The following is a 20,647-nucleotide window of genomic DNA, read 5'->3' as shown; positions in this document are numbered from 1 at the left end:
GTCGCAGTGACAGTGTCGCGGCGGGGCGGGACCGCCTCCTTGCCTTGCCTCGCCTCGCCTCAGCGCTGAGCAGGGCCGGGCCGGGAGCACCTGGCACAGCTGCTCGCCCATGGCGCTGGTTGAACTGTACACGCAGGTGAGCGGGCGGGAGCCGGGCCGGGGCCGGGTCGTGGTCTCCGCTCCACAATTGCAGCGGGGCTGAGGCGGGGGGTGAGGGGCTCGTGTGGGGCCGGCCACAGCCGCCGGGCGGGAGCGGGGCAGGGCACAGGCCCCACCGCTGTCCGCCAGCTGCTTGCTGCAGTCTTGCTTCTTTCTTTCATTCGTTTGTATCCCGCGAGAAGCACTTCCCCCAGGGGCTGCGCTGAATGCGTTGCGCGACCCCCCTCAGGTGGGCAGGGGCGGGCCGCCGAGGACAGGCCCTGCCGTCACCAGAGGACGCGCTTGTCTCAACACCAGCAGTGCCCCTGCGCTACTTGGGTCCACGACATTTTGCTGCTCCTTCTGCTGCGTTTCCTTTGGTGCCGGGACCGGAGTAGGTGAAGGTTGACTAAGAGGCCTTGAAGTGAAAGGCTGCTAGGTTCTGTGGGCAGGACCTGGAGAGCGGAGGGTGGGGACGCTGCAGCAAAACGAGACTGTGGGGTTTGTACCTGTTTGGGGGTTTACGCACATCACATCACCCATACGCAGGCAGCCAGAGTTTGTTACCATATAAGCAGTAGGCAGCCCGTTAGGATTCGTGTCTTTTTACCCAGGTTAGTGAATCGCATGCTTACCTCCTGTATGGCAGTGGAGGACTGCAGCAGGTGATGTATAGGTGTGAAGGCCTTCGGGGCTGTTTTAATAAGCAAACACAGAGGTTTATGCAAGTCCATGCTGTTTAAGTAGGTAACGCAGCTAGGGAAGTGAGAAAAATGTTTTGAAGCATACATGATAGTGTGAGTGCTGAGACTTGGATTCCTCCCAGCTGATACTGGAGTGTCCTTTGCAAGTCCCATCACCACTCTAATCTGTAGAAATTATATACCTTTATAATGTGATTTGGGTCTGAAAAATGTTCCATGAAGAAGTTTATGTATATTTTAATAACTGCAAACTGCATGGCCAGTTCTCATTCCCCACAAATGTGCATTGCATTGCCCTGGAGGCACAAGCTTCACGCAAAGCACCTTCCTAGCTGCCAGTACGTGGGCTACAGAATGGCACAGCAGAGCTGGGTTGTGAGGGCTGTGGTATATTTAGGAGAGAAGTGCACCACCATGCTATATTTGCTGGACTGATTTTCTGTTCCTTCTACAGATTTGCATTTAACTTCAACTTAAGCTGCTGTAAATCCTAAGAACTCTTAATGAACTTAACTGAATTACTCTAGATTAACAACATAACTCGAAACAGGATTGAAACTAGGTCATTAAACATTGATTTCTGTTTCCTTCCAAAGGGTGCATACTGTATTATGCCAAACAAGAAGTTCATAGCTAAATAATATGTAATAACTTTTAGTGAGCTAGTAGAAGGAACTTAATAGGGAGTACTACTCATAAATTATTTTTGAATCTCTGATTCCTATATGTAAATGTCTAAGATAGCTGTATCAGGAGTTGAGACCAACTTTACTTAAGCATTATACTGTTAAAAATTAAAAGGAAGAAATAAGACTTAAATATTTGGTGATATGATGCAGTCTGTACTGTGCAAGACGGAGAGACATTCTTACCTCAAGAATTTTAAATAAAAATACACAAAGGACCTACAAATGCTTAATTATGTGCTTAATTTAGGTATGCAAGTAGTTCATTAGATAAAGCATGTACATAAGTATTTCCAAGATAAAGGAACCTTAGGTAAGACGAGATATAATAGGAACCCCATGGAGGTCTTAATTTGAGGTATATCTACACTGCAATCTAAAGGCACAATTGTAGCTTGTGTGGACATACCCTACACTGCACATAGGTAGATCTAACTCACATGTTTGAATTACAGTCTAGACCTACCTGTACCTGATCTAGTTTTAAAGTACCTGGCACAGGTACTTATAGTGGCCACAGCATCAATGCCATGCAGGTGACCCCTATAAGTATTTGCGTGGGTTCCCAGGTAGATTTATATAGCCCAAGCTGAATCTCATGCTGCAGCAGCTACCCCAAGCAGCATACTGAAAGCTTGGTCAGGTGTGCATGCATGAGCTGTAGTTGTGTCTGTGTATAGCAGGGCAGGATGTAGCCTTAGAAGGTTATGTTCATTTGTCATTTTCTCCCCTCTGTCATGGATATAGTTCAGCCTGATGGAAGAAATTTTCTCCATCTTTCTGATGGAAGAAATTTCTCTATCTGAAAACTAGCAGAGTTTGCTTTATAAGCTCAAAATGCAGTTTGTGCAGTGATCTCTTGTGAAAGAATTTCTGGGTTTTGTTCTTCAAGTATTGCAGGTAAATATGATGCAGAGAAATTTAGCAGTGTGATTGACCGGACAAAATACAGTCAGCATGCAGGGAGTAAAGTAAATAGCAATATCAGACTAATTATTTTAATATTTTAAAATAATTTACAAAAGGAAAATAAGTAATTAGTTACAGTAATCTCTTCTTGTAGTAAAGAAGAGGTCTTACTATTTACTATGGAAAAGGCATCTTCACATTGAATATGCATTGGCCAGAGAGACTCTGGAGTTGTCTGTTGTCATTTAAGTCTGTTCAAGTTCAGGTAGTTTGTTTCAGAGATATGTAACCCTCAGAATTTTTTTTTAAAGCTCTGTTTTGCACTTCTTATCAGATAAGTAAATTGAAGTAATCTGAGTAGTTTTTACAATTCCTAAGAGGGTAGTGTGGGAAAATACATTTTGAAAGCTGTGTAGCAATGTTGAATTTGGGGATACGGGGCATTACTTATACAGAGATCGATAACCAGCTAGTCAATAATTTAGGCAATTCTAAAATTTAAGCAAGCACCTTGAACATATTGTACTGCAGAACGCCAACTCCATCTTGTAGATAAAACAGCATGGTGCTCTTGGCTCATGAAAAGGACTGTGTGTTGTGGTGGCTTATGATAGGAAGGAACTGGACTTTGGCCCAGGAGTCTCTTCCAGTCCAATATTAATATGTTTCCACGATCATCATTTTCATTTCTGAAGCCACACAGAAATGTGTTCTTTTAAATATGACCTGAGTGTTTTTTATAAAATTTACTTCCTGTTTTTCTCCAGTTACTTTAATGTCATGGCAAATAACTTGTCTGTTTAACTTTTTTCTTTAAATAACTAAGATAAACACACTGTGTGTGTATATATATATTAATTTACAATCATATGTCTCTATCCCACCATAACATACAACAAGTTTAAAGCTAGACATTTGTGCTGACTATATTCCTTTCATTGCTTCCACATTTAATCATTCTTTCTGAGTAGCTAAAATCACAGGCTCTCTTGTTTCTGGAGTAACGTCATGCAGGTGAGAGGAAGGTTTGGGTGTAACTTGATATGAGAATGGTCTATTTGAACCCTGCCTACCAAGTAAACACAGGGAATTTACTCAATCTTAAAGTGGCTAGTTTCATTTACCAATGGAGGCACCTACAGCTGCAGAGGCTTTTACAGAATAGTTACTTTGATCACATGCTTTTTTTTTTTTTTCCCCTTCCCCCTCTTTCTATGAGCAAGGACAATTCAGTTTCTTATGTATTACCATTAAAGCTGAGGTGAGGCTGTATGATTATAATAGCAAAGATCTCTGATAAAATAATACTGATCAATATGTTCTCTCTCAACAGATGTAAATATGTATAAAAATATCTTAAACGCCCATATCTGTAGCAAACATCAAGTGAAATCAAAGTATTTGGAGAGAGTGAAAACTACTTGAATTCTGCTTTGCATATTTCCTTAACAGTGTCTTTTTATGTGTGTACTATATTGACTGTAATACTTGAGGGGGTAGGGTTGGACTATAGAGACAGAAACATTTTCATCACCGGGGTTGTTCAGGGAAGACTTCTGGGTCTTTCACAGCTTAGTAATATATGAAGTGTTCTTTTGTGGGGGCATCACCAAACAGACTGTAGTGGAAGGAGCTGGACGTGTTATGTGGTATTAAGCAACAAATATGAATGTATTAAAATGAAAATTGTGATTCTGGAGAGTAAGATAATCCTTTCAAATTAACGCCAGTGTTGCATAGTGTCAGATATCAACTATTTCTAACTGCAATATTGTCAGAGCTTTTCTTAAACAAATACTGGATTCAGACATTTTTTAATGACCATAAAGAAGCAAATACGATATAGCACTGTTATCATAAGATCCTTTCTTGGTCATCCTTTAATGAGGGCATTTGAAAAATCTAGAGGCTTGTAAAATCAGCTGGAAAGAAAGATCTGATCTGTCTGCTTCTCCTAGAGACCCTTGCCGAATAAGAGAAGAGAAAACAGATACAGGAGGCATCATTGGGAATGGACTCCATAGCCACTGAGAGAGAGGTTTCCAGGGCAGATAGAAATGAGGCAGCTGGGCACTGTGGGTAGAGCAGCAGAGGGAGAAAGCATCAGGCATGATATTGGTCTGTGACTGGCTTTAGTGGGGCCAGGTTCTATATCTCTCCTTGTGTGGAAAAATAAAAGAGCAGCTAGGTGGCTGGTTAGCATGCCCAGAAGAGAAGCATCTACAGGACACAGAAAAAGAGCTGGGGAAAGCACTAGAGTAGATGAGGTTTATAGATTAAATGAACAGTAACATTTGGTGTGATTCTGTTTTTTCCTCCCAAGGAAAAAATTATCCTACTAAAGTACAGAGAACATTCATGTGTAACTTGGGGGTCTGTTCTTTACTGTCCATAAAACAGTTCTCAGTTCATTATAGAGAGAACATTATAGAAGTGGAAGAAACATGGACGTGCAGAATATTATCATCGTCCTGTATGTCTTGCCTTCAAAGATAGGGTCACCTACAGACTGCAGAATTGGATCCTGTTTTCTGTTTTGTTTTTAATACTTGAGGTAAAACTGTCACTTGCAGAATAAGAGCAGGTATTTGACTGCTTTGTCAATGAAACTCTTGTCTGATTTCATATGTCCAGCTTGGCAGCAATCAGAAAACAGTATGGTTATTTACTATGATTCAGTAGAAGAGCCTCAAACTGCCATGACAAGCAAGATTTATACAAGAACAAATTTGCATAAGAGAGATTATGTATACAACAGGTCCTTTTCTCACATAAACTCTGCTGCTCTCAAAGAGATTTGCTTTTTGAATGTTGCCTGCTTGCCACTTCTGCTTGTTTCTTCTCTGAAATCATAAGGCTGTTTTGTTTTGCTTCAGTTGGATGTTGCAGGAGGACTGTGATGTCATAAAAACACCGTGACATTGATATACCATGACCAGATGGTCTGCGTATGAGCAGACTCCTGTTTAAACAACACAGATAATAATTTAAAGTGGTAGTAGCAGTCATTAAAAGCATAGGCTTCCACTGGGTCTACTTGCATTTTTTTTGAGATACATACAACCTGTTTGTCTCTATAAACTAATGTGTAGTTTACACTGATGGTAGCTAGCGTTGCTCTTTCAACTCTTTGTAAGAGTTGAAGTTTAATAGTTCAAAGTCAGTGTTCAAACAGGAACACCTGCACTACTTTGTCCAGAGTCTCATGACTACAGCAAGCTGCTATATGTTCGCAGTAATGTGTACCTAAAGAACATCATTACTTCTGCAGCTGTCAAAACACTTAAATTTCTCAAGTTTTTTCAGAGGATTTTGTGGCCACTTGTAGTACAGTAGCACACATCAGAACTAAGGTGTTTTTAGGGTAGAGTGGAGTTAAACCAAAGTGACTTAGTGTTGAACTAACCCCTCTGCTATAAATGGAAAGGCAACCAGCAGGTTCTGAAATTTGCCCTTGAGCACAGGAGAAAATACATTTTTAAAGATTGTTCTTTATTCCTGTAAGAAGAAAGGTTATGGCATAATTATCTTCATGTGTACATGTCTGGTCCTGTAGCAAAAGTTAAGTCTCACAAGCATGAATTTAAGGAGGTCTAACTCCTACTAAGATTTTAGGAGACTTCTGTCCTCCTAGGTGACCGAGTGTTTTTTCCATAAGTATTCCAATATAATAAAAGCCTTAGTCTGTCTGCCTTTCCGTAATGCTTTATTTGCACTCTGATTGGTTGTCTGGGCAGCCAATTACAGTGCTGAGTGAAACAACCAGTGTACTCCAAGAGCATTCTGGACAGGAGGTGGCAGCACAGTGGAGTGACGCCATGATGGTGGGGAGAGAGGGGATGGAGCAGGGGGCGAGGCCAGCAGCGCTGGCCTTGCCCTGCCCCAGCCCTGCTTCCTGGAGGCAGCAATGTTACAGGGTGCTAGCCAAGCGGGATGGAGGGGATAGCAGGGCAACACCGCCCCCCCCACCCCACTCCATCCCCGCACATCCACCCCCATCATTCCTGATGGGGAATTGGCTAGTTCCATAAGGAAAATCCCCTATGTTCAGCATCAGTAACTGAGACCACTCAAATGATCCTAACTATAATTTGGTCCTAGTGCTGCTGCTTCCCATCTAGTCCTACTCCATAGTGTGTGGAACCACCCCAAAGTCCTTCCAATAGTTACAGCTGCTCTGTATTCCGTTAATTAAAGCATAAAAATAGGTCAGTAGTGGAGCCTGAAAGAAAAGACTGCAGAGTCCTGCTTCCCAGCCCTTTATTTTATCTGTTAGCTTACATTAAGGAAGTGAATTGTTAAGCCAGTGTCTTCTTTTATTAGGGGAATTAACCATTATTTTGTTCTGCTGTTGTAGTACAACAGGGTTTGGATTCCTGATAGTGAAGAAGTTTGGCAGTCGGCAGAAATCACAAAGGACTACAGAACTGGAGAGCGTGTGCTTCACCTACGATTGGAAGATGGAACTGTAAGGAAAAGAGCCTTAGTTATTGTCTGTAGCCTGGTAGGCTGCCTTTGGCAGGAGACAATAGCACAGATCTTCTTTTGCAATTGTAGGAGTTTTAATTGTACACTAAAGAGCAACCCCCTAAAAATATAAAGAGCTTTATTTTACCCTTCACTCATGTCCCAGTGCACTGAGCCATACTTCTGACAATAGGAACTCTGAAGCCCATCCTAGACTGATGTAAATTAGCATGAGTTCATAGAACTGAACAGAGCTATGGCAGTAATGGGATCAGCTGAGGACTTGGTGTTATCCTTTTACTAAATCCATTGCTTTAGTCTACAATCTGTAATAAATAAGCAGGAGAGCCATGTTATTATGAACTCCTAATTTATAACACTACTTTATCCAAAATGTATTTGTGAGCCACCTCCCTAGTGTGATTGAAGTTTGTTATATGTTCTCTTGATTTTTACGAGTGAAATATATGAAGCACAAGGACAGAGAATGGAGTGAGGCTTTTTCTGAATTGTTATACTGCATTGCTTACCTTCCTAGGCACTCACTATGCAAACTTGTTAGCATGAACACAGGAAGATGTCTGGACTTCACACTTAGAATATTTCTACAGAACAGGGAGATTTGGGAAGCATTATTGAGGAACGAGAAGTGAGGTTGTTTGTTTTAAAACCAATGAGGTTTGTGGTCATTCTAGTTTCTTTGGGAGGCTAGTTGCTCAGTCGTGAGTGTGTTACTAAGCTGTCTCTTGCATGCACATCTCACTTCGGAGGATGATGGTTCCATTGTTCCAGCAGAATGCTTCCTTGGATGCATCTTCCAAAGATGCTTCCTTGGCTAATTTGGGTCAGCTCCCCAGAAACATATTGCCCACATTTTCTGCTCCAGTGAAATTTGCATGGTATGAGACTAGGTAGGGGAAGAAAAGGTGACCTTCTATCATAGGAAGTTAGGGATAGAAGGAACTTCACAAGATCATCTAGTCCCTTCTCAAGGCAGGATCATCCTTGACTAAACTATCCTAGCAAAGTATCTGTCACCCTGATGTTCCCCTCTAAATTGAGGGATTGCTATAAATTCCAGAAGTCTTGAGGAGTGGACTTAAGCTGTTAAATTATGACTGGCTGGCTGGAGCCTCAGTGAGCCATGCTAGCAGCCAGAGTCTATTAGAGCTATGTGAAATTTCAATGAGTGTTTTATTTTAAAGCTGTTCCGACACATTTCAAGCTCAAAACACAAAATCGACATGAAACACAAGGCTTTGAAATGAGACTAAATGAGGGCACTTGAAATGTTTTGAGTTTTGAAGCAGTCCGGAGTGGGAGGCTGGGTAGAGCCAGGGCTATGCTCAGAGTGGCTCCACTAGCACCATGGACCTCAGCCTGGTGGCAGGAGGCAGAGGAAGAGCCAGGGGCAGAGCCATTCCGAGTGTAGCCCTGGCTCCAAGCACAGCCCTGGCCAATGGCTCTTCCCCATCTCCTGCCACCAGGCTCAGCTCCATGGGGCTGTGGAGCCTCCCACCGCCAGGCTGTGCTCCAAGCGATTCCACCACTGGCTCTCCTGCCACCAGGCTGAACTCCATGGGGCTGGCAGAGCCACTTGGAGCACAGCCCTGGCTCCAAGCACAGCCCAGCAGCTGGAGACTTTGCAGCACTACAGAGCTGAGCTTGGGGGTGGGAGGCAGGGGAGAGCCACTGGCCAGGGCTCTGAGCAGCTCCAGCACTGGTTCTCTGCCAGTTCCTGCCACCAGGCTCAGGTCCGTGGGGCTGCCATGCCTGTGCTCGCCAGAATTTTGCTACAAGAGGCTCCACCAGCCACATGGAGCTCAGCCCAGCAGTGGAGAGCCAGTGGTGGAGCTGCTCCAAGTTGCCTGGAGCTAGCAGCAGCACCAGTTTTCCTGGTGCTGGGCATGGGCTGTGACCAGCACCAGTCACAGGCGGCAGCAACAGCCTCCTGTCATCCCGAGCGCAGATCCAGGGTACGCGCCCCCAGGAGGAGTCCAGCACAGCCCTTCCAGTTGTGCAGGCCCCCAGATCTACACGCAGGATGACAGGAGGCTGCTGCTGCTTATTGGGGCCAGTGGCAGCACCAGTCCTTCCCGGTGCTGGACATGGGCTGTGCCCAGCGCCAGTCCCCAATGGGAGCAGCAGCCTCCTGTCATCCTGTGCACAGATCCAGGAGCCTGCACCCCTGGGAGGAGTCCAACACAGCCCTCCCGGGGGTGCAAGCCCCCAGCTCTGTGTGCAGGATGACAAGAGGCTGTCACTGCCAGCAAGTGACGCAAGTTTTGCTTGTCAGCACTTTGAGGTGCACTTTCCCAGAAACCCCTGTACTGATCTCCTTGAAACTTGGCAGACTTCATGCCCTCAGAAGGGGCTACCATCCGTGCAATTTTCATCTGAATCAGGCAAGAAATTACATTGGTTTAGGCATTTTCATAATTCCCCATAATAGCCTATGGGCAAAACAACAAAACATGTCAAAATATTGAAACAGTTTAGACAGAACAAAACGGAACAGTGTTTTGAAACAAAACAAAACATTGTCCTTTCAAAACGGCGAAACAGAAGTCAAAACAAAACGGTGCTGCTTCGCACAGCGCTAGCGTCTATGTCCCAACTATGCCCACACTGTGTAAGCCACACTTGAATTACTCTATCATTCCGCTGTTCATTCTAACCTGCCATTTCTATTTTTTTTCTTTCATGTGAATGAATTCCACAGTGTCTCATTGCACAGTATAAGCCAAGAACACACAGCTTTATTTTTATTAGACAATGAGGGGTCCCATTTACCTTCTTTGTTTACACACATACCATGCACTTCAGTTGAAGATACTGGTATTCTTGGAATAAATACTAAGTTAAATGGTGATCTGTTAAGCATGCAAAGGTTCAGTATAAAGGGAGTGAAAAAGTTCTGTTTGCATTTACGTTTACACTGCACATAATTTTTGTGACAGGAATTGGCTTACTCTGTTGATCCGACAGCCTTGCCACCTCTGCGAAATCCTGACATACTCGTTGGTGAAAATGACCTCACTGCGCTTAGCTATCTCCATGACCCTGCTGTTTTACACAACCTTAAAGTTCGTTTTGTGGAGTCTAAGCTTATCTACACGTATAGTGGTAAGCAAAGACAAAGCCACTGTTTAAAATAAATTATGAAAACGTTTTAAATCATTGCTTGTATTTATTTTAAGCTCATTGAAGTCACTTAGATTTTTGCCACCTCATGTTTCTGCATAGTAATTGGTTTAGATACATATACAGCAATTGGAAATAAATGTACTTATGGTTGCCAGGTTTCAGTGAATGCATCTGTTCATTGTTGTAGAAAACAAGAATGAGTTCTGATTTTTGTATTGTATTTTTCCATAGGAATCATTCTGGTTGCAATGAACCCCTACAAACAATTACCAATTTATGGAGATGCTATTATCCATGCATATAGTGGGCAAAACATGGGGGACATGGATCCACACATATTTGCTGTGGCAGAAGAGGCTTACAAGCAAATGGCAAGGTACACTATTATGTTGTGTATTTAACATTCGCTTTCTGAAATGCATTATTTGCCCTGAGATTTTTAAATTATAACATAAATAATAACTGTTTTACTTTGTAACTTCATGGGTAGCTAAGATTACATTGGTATGGTTAATGTTGTATAGTAGGCCTATGTGAAGCAGCTAGTGTTCGCTTCAGATTCGGATTCCACCGGTTCAGAGAACAGTGATCCGAATCACTGTCCTGAATCGATTCAGCTGCCACTGAATTGGCTGAACCTCTGAATCAAACAGGCCCCATCCCAGCCCTATCAATGGCTGCCTCGCATGGCCCCAGCATTCTGGCTCTTTCATAGATATCATAGACATTTGGGCTGGAAGGGACCCTGGAGGATCATCGAGTCCAGCCCCCTGCCCCAGGGCCAGGAAGTCGGCAGGGATCATAGGATCCCAGCAAGATAAGCATCTAAATGCATCCTGAAGGCATTCAAAGTGGGTGCTTGAACCGCCTCTGGTGGCAGTCTATTCCAAACCTTGGGGGTTCGGACAGTGAAGAAGTTCTTTCTTATGTCCAGCCTGAATCAGTCGCGGTGGAGTTTGTGACTGTTCAATCTAGTCATCCCTTGGGGCGCTGTGGTGAACAGACGTTCCCCCAGATCCTGATGAGCATCCCTGATAAACTTATAGGTGGCCACCAGATCACCCCTGAACCTGCACTCTTCCAGGCTGAAGAGTCCCATGGCTCTCAGCTTCTCATAATAAAGTCTGTTTTCCTGACCTCTGATCATGCGCATGGCCTTCCCTCTGCACCCTCTCAAGCTTCTCCACATCCTTTTTGAATTGTGGAGCCCAAAACTGGACACAGTACCCCAGCTGTGGCCTCACCAAGGCTGAGTACAATGGGAGAATGACATCCCAGGATTTGCCTGAGAAGCATCTATGGATGCAAGCCAGCATTTTGCTTGCTTTGCTAGCTGCAGCATTGTTCATGACCCCCAAGTCCCTTTCATCTGTGGTGCTAGCCAGCGTAGCACTGCCAAGCCTATAAGCGTGCTGCAGGTTTTTCCTCCCAAGGTGGAGAACCTTGCATTTTTCGGTGTTGAACACCATCATGTTCTCATCCGCCCATTTCATGAGCCTGTCAAGATCTGCCTGGATCACCCTCCTGTCCTCAGGTGTGAATGCTTTGCCCCAGAGTTTGGTGTCATTGGCAAACTTGGCCAGTCTACTGGCCCCCACTGAAGACCGCACACGAAGACGATTGGCTCCCGTCAACCACCACCCTGTGGGTCCTACCGCGGAGCCAGTTCCCCAGCCAGCGGATTGTGGTGAGGTCGAGGCTGCAGTTAGCCAGTTTAACCAAGAGGTGATCGTGGAATACCAGATCAAAGGCTTTTTTAAAGTCAAGATATACAACGTCAATCTCTTCCCCCTTGTCCAGGTGATAGGTCACTTGGTCATAAAAGGAAATGAGATTGGTCAAGCAAGACCTACCTGCAACAAACCCATGCTGGGTATCCCTCAGGGTATTGCCTTCAGCTAGTCTGTTAAGGATGGCCTCTTTGATAATCTTTTCCAAGACCTTCGCCAGAATAGAGGTCAGGCTGATAGGCCTGTAGTTTGCTGGATCTACGTTCCTCCCTTTCTTGAAGATAGGCACAACATTGGCCCCCTTCCAATGTTCGGGTACTTCACCAGAGCACTAGGAGTCCTCAAAAATCAGTGCCAGGGGCTGAGCTATGTTGCTTTCCAGCTCCTTGAGTACCCTTGGGTGTAACCCGTCAGGGCCAACTGACTTGAAGGTATCCAGCCTGTCAAGATGTTCCTTGATGAGATCAGCTGCGATGAAGGGCAAGGAATCCCCCTCACCTGGGCCTCCCTGACCCACAGTGGGCAGGGGTGTCCCATGGGACTGGTGAAAAACTGATGCAAAGTACCCATTTAGTAAGTTGACTTTTTCCTGGGCATCAGTTGTCCCATCTGGTTTAGCAGGGGTCCAATGTTGCCCTTGCTTTTCCTCCGGCTCCCTGCATATCTAAACAAAGACTTTTTATTGTCCTTGATGTTTGTTTGTAGCTAGCTGGAGTTCCATCACAGCCTTGGCTTTCCTGGTTTGCTCTCTGCAGGTCCAGACCAGAGCAGAGTATTCCTCCTTGGTAGTGGTTTCAGTCCTCCATCCTTTGTAAGTCTTCCTTTTAAGACACAGGAGGTCCGCCAGTTCCCTGGAGAGCCAAGGGGGCTGCTGTGTCCTTTTGCTGCCTTTCCTCCAAGACAGGATGAACTTTGCTTGCGCATCCAGGATTGCTCCCTTGAGGAGCAACCACCCATCCTGAACTCCCTTTTCCTTTGGGTTGTGGCCCTTTAGGACCTCTCTGACAAGCCTCCTTAGCTTGTCAAAGTCTGCTTTCCTGAAGTCGAGGACTTCTGTATTACTGACTGACTTGCCAGCTTTATGGCAGATGGTGAAGGTGATCAGCTCATGGTCACTGTCACCCAGCTTCCCTTCGATTGTTAGGTCACTGATTAGGTCATCCTCAGCTGTCAGAACGAGGTCAAGCAGTGCTTTACCTCTCGTCAGCCCGTAGACTTCCTGCGTTGGATAGAGGTCATCCATGCTCGAGAGAAAGCTTTGCGACCATTCGGATTTGGTTGAGCACTCCTCCCACAAAATGTCTGGGTAGTTAGTCTCCCATGACAACCATATATGAGGAGCGTGCGGCCTCAGCCAATTTGCGGGTGAACTCCTGGTCAAGGTCTTGACCCTGGGTAGGGGGTCTGTAGTAGACTCCCACCATAGTATCCCCTGTGCCGTGTTCCCCACGGATTTTAACCTAGAGGGTCTCAAGTCGTCCACCCTCGGTTCCAGTGTCAGGTTGTAGGGACGCGTAGCTTTCCTTGATGTAGAGAGCTACACCCCTACCCCTTTTGTCCACTCGATCCCTCCTGTACAGGGTATAGCTGTCTATACCTGTGGCCAGTCATGGGTGGAGTCCCACCAGGTCTCCTTTATCCCAATAACATCATAGTTATTTTTGTTTAGCAGGAAAACAAGTTCCTCCTGTTTATTCCCCAAGCTCCTGGCATTTGTGTATAGGCACACAAGTGCCCCTATGGGGGCCCTTGCCTTGCCTACATTTTGTTCCAGGGCTGGGGCTGGGGTGGGAGCTCTTAATTGCCTTGGCCTGCTGGCTTTGCAAGGGTTGTTCTCCAGGCCAGCAGTGGCAGTAGAGTCCCCCCCATCCTCCAGCGGACTTAGTTTAAAGCCCAGTGAAGCAGGTCAGCCAGTTTGGCTGAGAAGAGCCTCCTCCCTGGCAGAGAGAGGTTGAGGCCGTCCCTTCCAAGCAGCTCACTGCCTCTCTCTCCAAAGAGCCGACTATGGTCATAGAAGCCAAAGCCTTCCCAATGACACCAGCACCGCAGTCTTTGGTTGACTACCTGGATCCTCCTTTCCCTCCTCAGCCCATACCCCGAGACTGGGAGGATCGAAGAGAACATCACCTGTGCCCCCAGACCCTTAAGCCCCACACCCAAATCCCTGTAGTGCCTCGTATCCCGGCTGGGAGCGCTCCAAGCCATGACATTGGTGCCCACATGGATGAGGAGCATAGGATAGTAGTCTGTGGGCAGGAGGAGTTTAGAGATCTCCTCCGCAATGTCTCGGATTCTGGCTCCCAGGAAGCAGCAGACTTCCCGGGCTAAGGGGTCGGGGCGGCAGATTACCCCCTCGTTCGCCCTCAGGATGGAGTCTCCCACAACAAACACTTTGTGTTTGGTCTTGGGGAGAGCGGGGGCGGTAGCTACAGTATTGTCTGTGTTGCCTGCGGGAGCTGGCAACACAGCAGGCTCTGCTGGGGCTGCAAGAGGTTTGTACTTGTTGCTGAGCTCCAGCAGGGCAGGGGTCTTGGTGTGGCGGACCTTGGGGCCCTTCGCCACCTTGGTCCAAGCCCTGGGGTGGACAGTAAGGGGAAAAAAAGAAAAAAGCCCTGCACTCCCCACTGTCCCATGCTACATGGGGGGCTCTGCCACAAGCCCCCAGAAACCCTGAAAGCCGCTGCAACAGTCGGTGAGTGTGGGGCTTTTTTTCTTGTTAAAGAGCTGGGGCTGAGGGAGTGGGCGGGGGATGGGGGCTTGTGGCAGAGCCACTCACACAGCGCAGGACAGTGGCAAGCAGCAGGCCATCTGGCGGGAGCCAGTGAGTGTGGGAGTACTTTTTTTTTTTAAAAAGCTGGAATGCTGGGGCCTGGCGGGGCAGCCATTGATGGGGCTGGGACAGCAGGCAGGAGTCAGGAGATGCTCACGGGGGCTGAGGGAGCAGGCAGGGGATAGGGCAGGGTGGGCAAAATGTGGCCTGTGGCCACATGTGGCCCGCCAGGACATTCTATCTGGCCCATGGAGCCCCTAAAGAATTTAGAAAACTAATATTTATCTGATCTGGGCTGCCTGTTATGTGGCCCTCATTGGCTTGCCAAAACTCAGTAAGGGCCCTCCGCCCAAAATAATTGCCCGTCCCTAGGATAGGGCCTGGTGGCGGTCCCCCCCTGTGCCCCCACCCCTGCTACTTACCAGCATGGTGTCCGGGTCCAGCTCCCTGTGGCCGGGTCCAACTCCCTGTGGTGAGTGGAGACTACCCGAATCTCCGAAGTTCTCTGAATCTTTTCCGAATCAATTCGGACCTTTTTATTGGTCTCCTGATTTGATTCGGGTTTACAGATTGAGCCACTGAATTGGGCCGAATCTCCTTCGAATCAAATCAGTACCCGAAGCTTTGCACAGCCCTATTGTATAGTCCACCCTCAAGGAGGGGAAAACCGTGCGCGCTTATGGAGACATGCTAAGTGGTCAAGAGCTTTTAGAATATACATCTTGTTGGCCAGAGGAAAGACAAAAGTGATCCCAGTGAATTGTGGTGATACTAGATTACAAAAGATAAATGTGAGGGGAAAAAGCCAAAAGCCCAAGGAGGAAGTGAGAGTGATTAGCGGCTTTGGCCATAACTGCAAGTCCATGCAGTTATTTCATGTGTGTAGATTATTAGATATATACACTTCTTAAATTTGCAAGATATTTAAAGTATCTTTATTACTACTTTGTTTTAGAAATAACAAAAATCAGTCCATTATAGTCAGTGGAGAATCAGGAGCTGGAAAGACTGTGTCTGCTCGGTATGCTATGAGGTATTTTGCCATGGTCAGTAAGTCAAGCAGCAATGCACATGTTGAGGATAAAGTATTGGCTTCCAACCCAATAACAGAGGTAAAATTACGAATGTATCTCTAAAAGATTTTTATATTTGTTAAGGGGAGTATCTTGAAAACTGGTGAACACCTGTCACTGAAGGCATTCTGGAAGGCAAGTTCCAGAACTTCTGGAATTGTAGCAAGCTATATAAGGCCTGGATTTTCAGCTGGTTAGTGTAGTTCAAAATATTTATGCCCTTTTTTTCTGAATCACAGATTTGTTTAATTTTCTTATGTGCCTGAATCCTGGACTATAACATATACTTAGTATAATGTGTACAGTCTATATATAGTTCCTCCAGTTCCATATTTCCCTTTAACCATCTTTTAATAAAAATAAAATCCTTCAGATCTGGCCTGTCATTGCCAAGCCCCAGTCTAAATCACTAGTCATATTTTTGAAGAGTTGAGTACTTGCATCTCTCCTAAACTTCTGTGAGATCAGAAATCTCTATGCTTTTAAAAAATACACCACTGTTAAGTTTCTGACTATTAGAACCCTAATTTAAACTGTTTATCTGTTAATGTAGATTTTAAATTTAAGTTATCAAATTGAGATATGCTATGTAAAGAACACAAGAACTTTTAATAAATTAACAGATTCTGTTGTGTTGCAGTTTTGAAGGTTTTGTTTTGTCATGTAATTTGAATTAGTAGAGAAGATTCTGGGATTTAGGGTATGGGAGGGAAAACAGGCATGGTTTTGTAGTTGTGGATAGAAAAAGCTTGAAAGCTTTGTACTAAGGATGTATATTTTATCTGATGTTCAGAATATACTGTGCAACTTTTAATATATGCATTTTACCTTGGGACTAATTTTCAGACTCAAGCCTCACAAAGTAGCTCCAGTATTCCACATTTTTGTGCTTCCAGAGATCACTGGGCACTGAAATCTTTGCCATCTAAGTCATGGTTTAAGGGAGGTGTCCCCATGTGAAAGCCTGAACGATTCCTTTGAAACAAACTGGTTGTTAAAGAGATTATACTTTTTATAGGCTGTGGGTAATGCAAAAACAACACGCAATGACAACAGTAGTCGGTTTGGGAAGTATACTGAAATCAGCTTTGATCGCAGGCATCAGATCATTGGAGCAAATATGAGGACGTATCTACTTGAGAAATCCAGGGTTGTTTTTCAAGTGAGTAAAATTGATTCCAAATGCCAACTGCAATGAAATCACTGCTATACAATTCTCTGACTCTATTAGAATTTAACTGAGGTTGTAAGGTCATATTTTCATAACATGTATTAATTTTATTTAGCGTTTAACTTCATCTAGAATACAAGACCAGCCTTAATTAGGCATGCATCTCTCCATCTGCTTATACTACATAGAGTATGACAGAAGACGCTGGTCTCTTAGAATTGTATATGTGATGCCATTAACTTGATGAAAACATCACTTTGTATGGCTTAATGGCATCATGGGGTACATGTGCAAGACTTTTGTGCGCGTTTTAAATGATTCTGCATCATTGCAAACCAGAATACATCCAGATATAGTTCAGTGTGCACTGTTGCTGCAGCGATCCAGTAGGGCTGTGTGAAGCTTCGGTCCCCAATTCGATTTGGCGTAGTTTCGGCCTGATTCGGTGGCCAAATCTCCGAATCGAATCAGGAAACCCTTGAATCTCTCTGAATTGAAATCAGAACCCTCCGAATTGATTCAGAGAGATTCAGAAAGATTTGGTGATTTGGACATAGACACAAATTTAAATGTTTTTTTCTACATACTTCTAGGTAGCAGGCGGCTTGTGAATACTGCAATTCTGGGGCACATGGAGTGTCCCTCAGGAGTGCCAGGGGCTCCCCAGTGCACTCAGCAGCAGACCTGAAAGTGCACCAGAAGCACTTCTGGTCCTCTTCTAGGTCCACTAGGGGGTGTGCAGGGGGGTCCCCCTGCATCCCTCTGGCTCGGCAGCTGGTGCCTCTTGGGTCTAGGGGGGTGCATCTGGGGTCCCCCCTGGCCGATTGCTGAGCTGGCCCCTGCCTGCCCCGCCCCCACCCCCCCAGGTGCTTCCCAGCAGACCTGGAAGTGGACCAGAAGTATTTCCAGTCCACTTCTGGGTTTGCTGCCGAGCATGTGGAGAGCCCCTCTGCGCTCCTGTGGGTTGCTCCATCTGCCCCAGCATTGCAGTGTTCCCAAGCCATGCTGGTAGCTCAAGGTATGTAAAAAAAAAACATTTAAAGCTGTGTCTGTGTTCGAATCGCTGATTCACCAAAGCAGCATCGAATCTTCAGATTCAGCCCAGTCAAATCAGGGACAGTGATCCAAATCAACAAATTGAATCACTGTCCCTGATTTGGGCCGAATCCGAATTGGATAGGGCCTGTTTCACACACCCCTACGATGCAGCTGTCAGGTCGCCCCCCAGCCGCAGGAGAGACAGGCAGGGTCTTTAGAAAAAAAGGATCAGACCCCTTGCCACTTTTGCCTTCAACAGGTGCCTGATGAAGGCAGAAGCGGTGAGGGGCCTGATCCTTTTTTGTTAGAGCCTGCCCTCCTCTCCCATGGCCAGTGGGGAAGCTGTCAGTGGGCTGAGCAGCCCCTGAGCTATGGGGGGGCCCCGGTTCTTCCCTCTATGGTGATGGTGCTCCCCACGGCCACCCAGGCAGGCTGCTAGCAGGCCAGGTGCTGCCCCAACTCGGGGTCAGGAAAGAGTTGGATTGGGCCAGGTGCTGCCTCCAAGCTGGAGCAGCACCCAGCACGCTAACATCCCACCCCAGTATTGCAGGGTATCACCACTGCGGAGGAAAGCCATGGGAGAGATGGGCTGGCTCCTCCAAAATAAAGGATCAGACCCCTCAGCTTCTGCCTTCAGCAGGTACCTGCTGAAGGCAGAAGTGGTAATAGGCTAGATCCTGGTTTTTTTTTTTGGCTTTTCCAGTAAAGCCTACCTGTGGCTGGGGGGTGGGGTGAGCTGCTAGTGGGCTGAGCAGCCCTTGAGCTATTGGAAGGCTCCAGTCCATCACTTTGCAGCAGTGGGGCCATCTGGGCAGGCTGATAGTGGGCTGGGTGTTGCCCCAGCTTGTAGGCAGTACCCAGCTTGATCCAACCATTCCCTGAGCCCGCTTGCTGGAAGCCTGCTTCCTGGGCAGGCTCAGGGAACCAGTTGGATTGGGCTGGATGCAGCCTCTGGGCTGGGGCAGCACCTGGCCCACTAGCAGCCTGTCCAGGTGGCCCCAGGGGATGCCACAACTGCAGAGGGAAGGACTGGGGGCCCTGCTGCTCAAGGGCTGCTTGGCCCTCTTGCAGGTCATCCTCCAGCTGTGGGCAAGTTTCGGCTCCAACAAATAAAAAGGATCGGGCCCATCACTGTAACGTGACACAAAAATTGAAATGGTGGGTTTCAATTAAAAACCCACTGTTTCAATTCAGAGGGCATAGAATAAAACATTGGGGATTAAACCTGCGTCATGTGTGCAAGCACCCATGGGAAGATGTACAGTGAAACAGTATGTTGCACCTATTGCTTGCTGCCCATCGTGACCTCAGGCCACAAAATGGAAGTCTGCTTTGTGTGGCAAAGATGAGGAAGAGGCCAGGTGAAAGAAGGAGTTGTAAACTTCTGCTCTGTGCAGTACATTGGCTTCTCAGGACAAGACTGAGAAGGGGGATGAATAAGTGCATGGGATCTTGTTTTTGGCATTATTTAAGCAAAGGATGCGTGTAATATTGGAGCACACAATGGAAATGAACCTGAGGCATTTGGAAAGAGCAAAATCACTTAATTTATATTGTTGTCTTTGCCAGCTAGTTGAAATAGTATGGCCAGCCTAGTTGTAACTTATTTTCCCTCAGTAATTTCTGTGTTGCTTTGCTCCCAAAGTTTTCTTTTGTCATGCTGAAGACAAGGTTAAATTGAGTTACTTGGTTGGGATGAGGTTAAATGAGAGATGAAAGTGAATACAGGCAACCCTCGCTTAGTACTCTTAATTGGTTCCCAGAAAACCAAGCATTAAGCGGAACAGTGTTAAACGAAACCCACTTTCCCATAGGGATTAATGTAAATAAATACAATTTGTTACTAGGATGCCCAGCAGCAGCGACATGAGCACCTGGTAGCTCAGTCCCAGCTCAGCTGGTGCTGTGCCATTTCTGCCTGCCCAGGCCCAGGCTGCGGAGGTGGTGCTGTTGGTCCCCTCCATGATGGGCGGCAGGCAATGGGGGTGGTCACAGCTATAGTCATGGTCACTTCAGGTTGGCTCCCCCTTCTCCCTGCTGGTGCAGCCCGCCTTGACTCCATAGCCAACCTGGACCCCATGCTCCTGCCAGCCCACCCTGGGACCCTGCTGGCCCTGTCCCAAGGGCATCTCTGTGGGCCCCACACTCACACCTGCCCACCTATTCATCTCTCCATCTGCCGCCACCATTTCCCTGCTTTCCTGCCCACCACCACCTCTTCTCCCCACCCCACCTCTGCCCACCCACTGTCCGCTCTGGCACCACGCGATTCCTGGCTGCATCGCCACTTGTTAACAGAGTTAACATCCCTCCTGAAGTGTGGCGCCCAGAACTGGACGCAGTACTCCCAACTGCAGCCTGACCAGTGTCCTCCCCCTCTATGCAACACTGGTCAGGCCGCAGTTGGAGTACTGCGTCCAGTTTTGGGTGCTGCACTTCAAGAGGGATGTGGACAAACATGGAGAGGGTCCAGAGGAGGGCTACCCGCATGATCAGGGTTCAGCAGGGCAGGCCCTACAAGGAGAGGCTCAGGGACCTGAACCTGTTCAGCCTCCACAAGAGAAGGCTGAGGGGGGACCTAGTGGCCATTTACAAACTGGTCAGGGGGACCAGCAGGCATTGGGGGAGTCCCTGTTCCAATGAGCACTACCAGGAGTGACAAGAAATAACAGTCACAAGCTGGCAGAGGGCAGATTTAGGCTAGATATTGGGAGGCGCTACTTCCCTGGCAGGGCGGCTAGGATCTGGAACCAACTTCCAAGAGAAATGGTGCTGGCTTCTACCCTGGGGGGTTTTAGAAGGAGCCTGGATGAA

General features: G+C 46.6%; 1 protein-coding gene across 2 annotated transcripts in view; it reads left to right on the top strand.

Annotated features, from left to right (window-relative positions):
- The first annotated feature begins 70 nt into the window (after positions 1–70).
- Positions 71–20,647, top strand: part of MYO5C (myosin VC) — a 67,166-nt gene continuing 46,589 nt past the window's right edge. For both annotated transcript variants that reach the window (XM_019504231.1, XM_019504232.1), the window contains exons 1-6: positions 71–136; positions 6,795–6,905; positions 9,865–10,030; positions 10,283–10,427; positions 15,507–15,663; positions 16,643–16,786. In XM_019504231.1, coding sequence (XP_019359776.1) covers positions 110–136; positions 6,795–6,905; positions 9,865–10,030; positions 10,283–10,427; positions 15,507–15,663; positions 16,643–16,786 — 750 coding nt within the window. In that variant the 5' untranslated portion in view covers positions 71–109. The remainder of the gene's footprint in view (positions 137–6,794; positions 6,906–9,864; positions 10,031–10,282; positions 10,428–15,506; positions 15,664–16,642; positions 16,787–20,647) is intronic.

Source organism: Gavialis gangeticus, unplaced genomic scaffold (assembly GCF_001723915.1).
Source record: "Gavialis gangeticus isolate Ggan-Ray unplaced genomic scaffold, GavGan_comp1, whole genome shotgun sequence".
Taxonomy (NCBI): Eukaryota; Metazoa; Chordata; order Crocodylia; family Gavialidae; genus Gavialis; species Gavialis gangeticus.
Note: the sequence above shows the minus strand (reverse complement) of the source record. Positions and strands in the feature narration are given on the sequence as shown.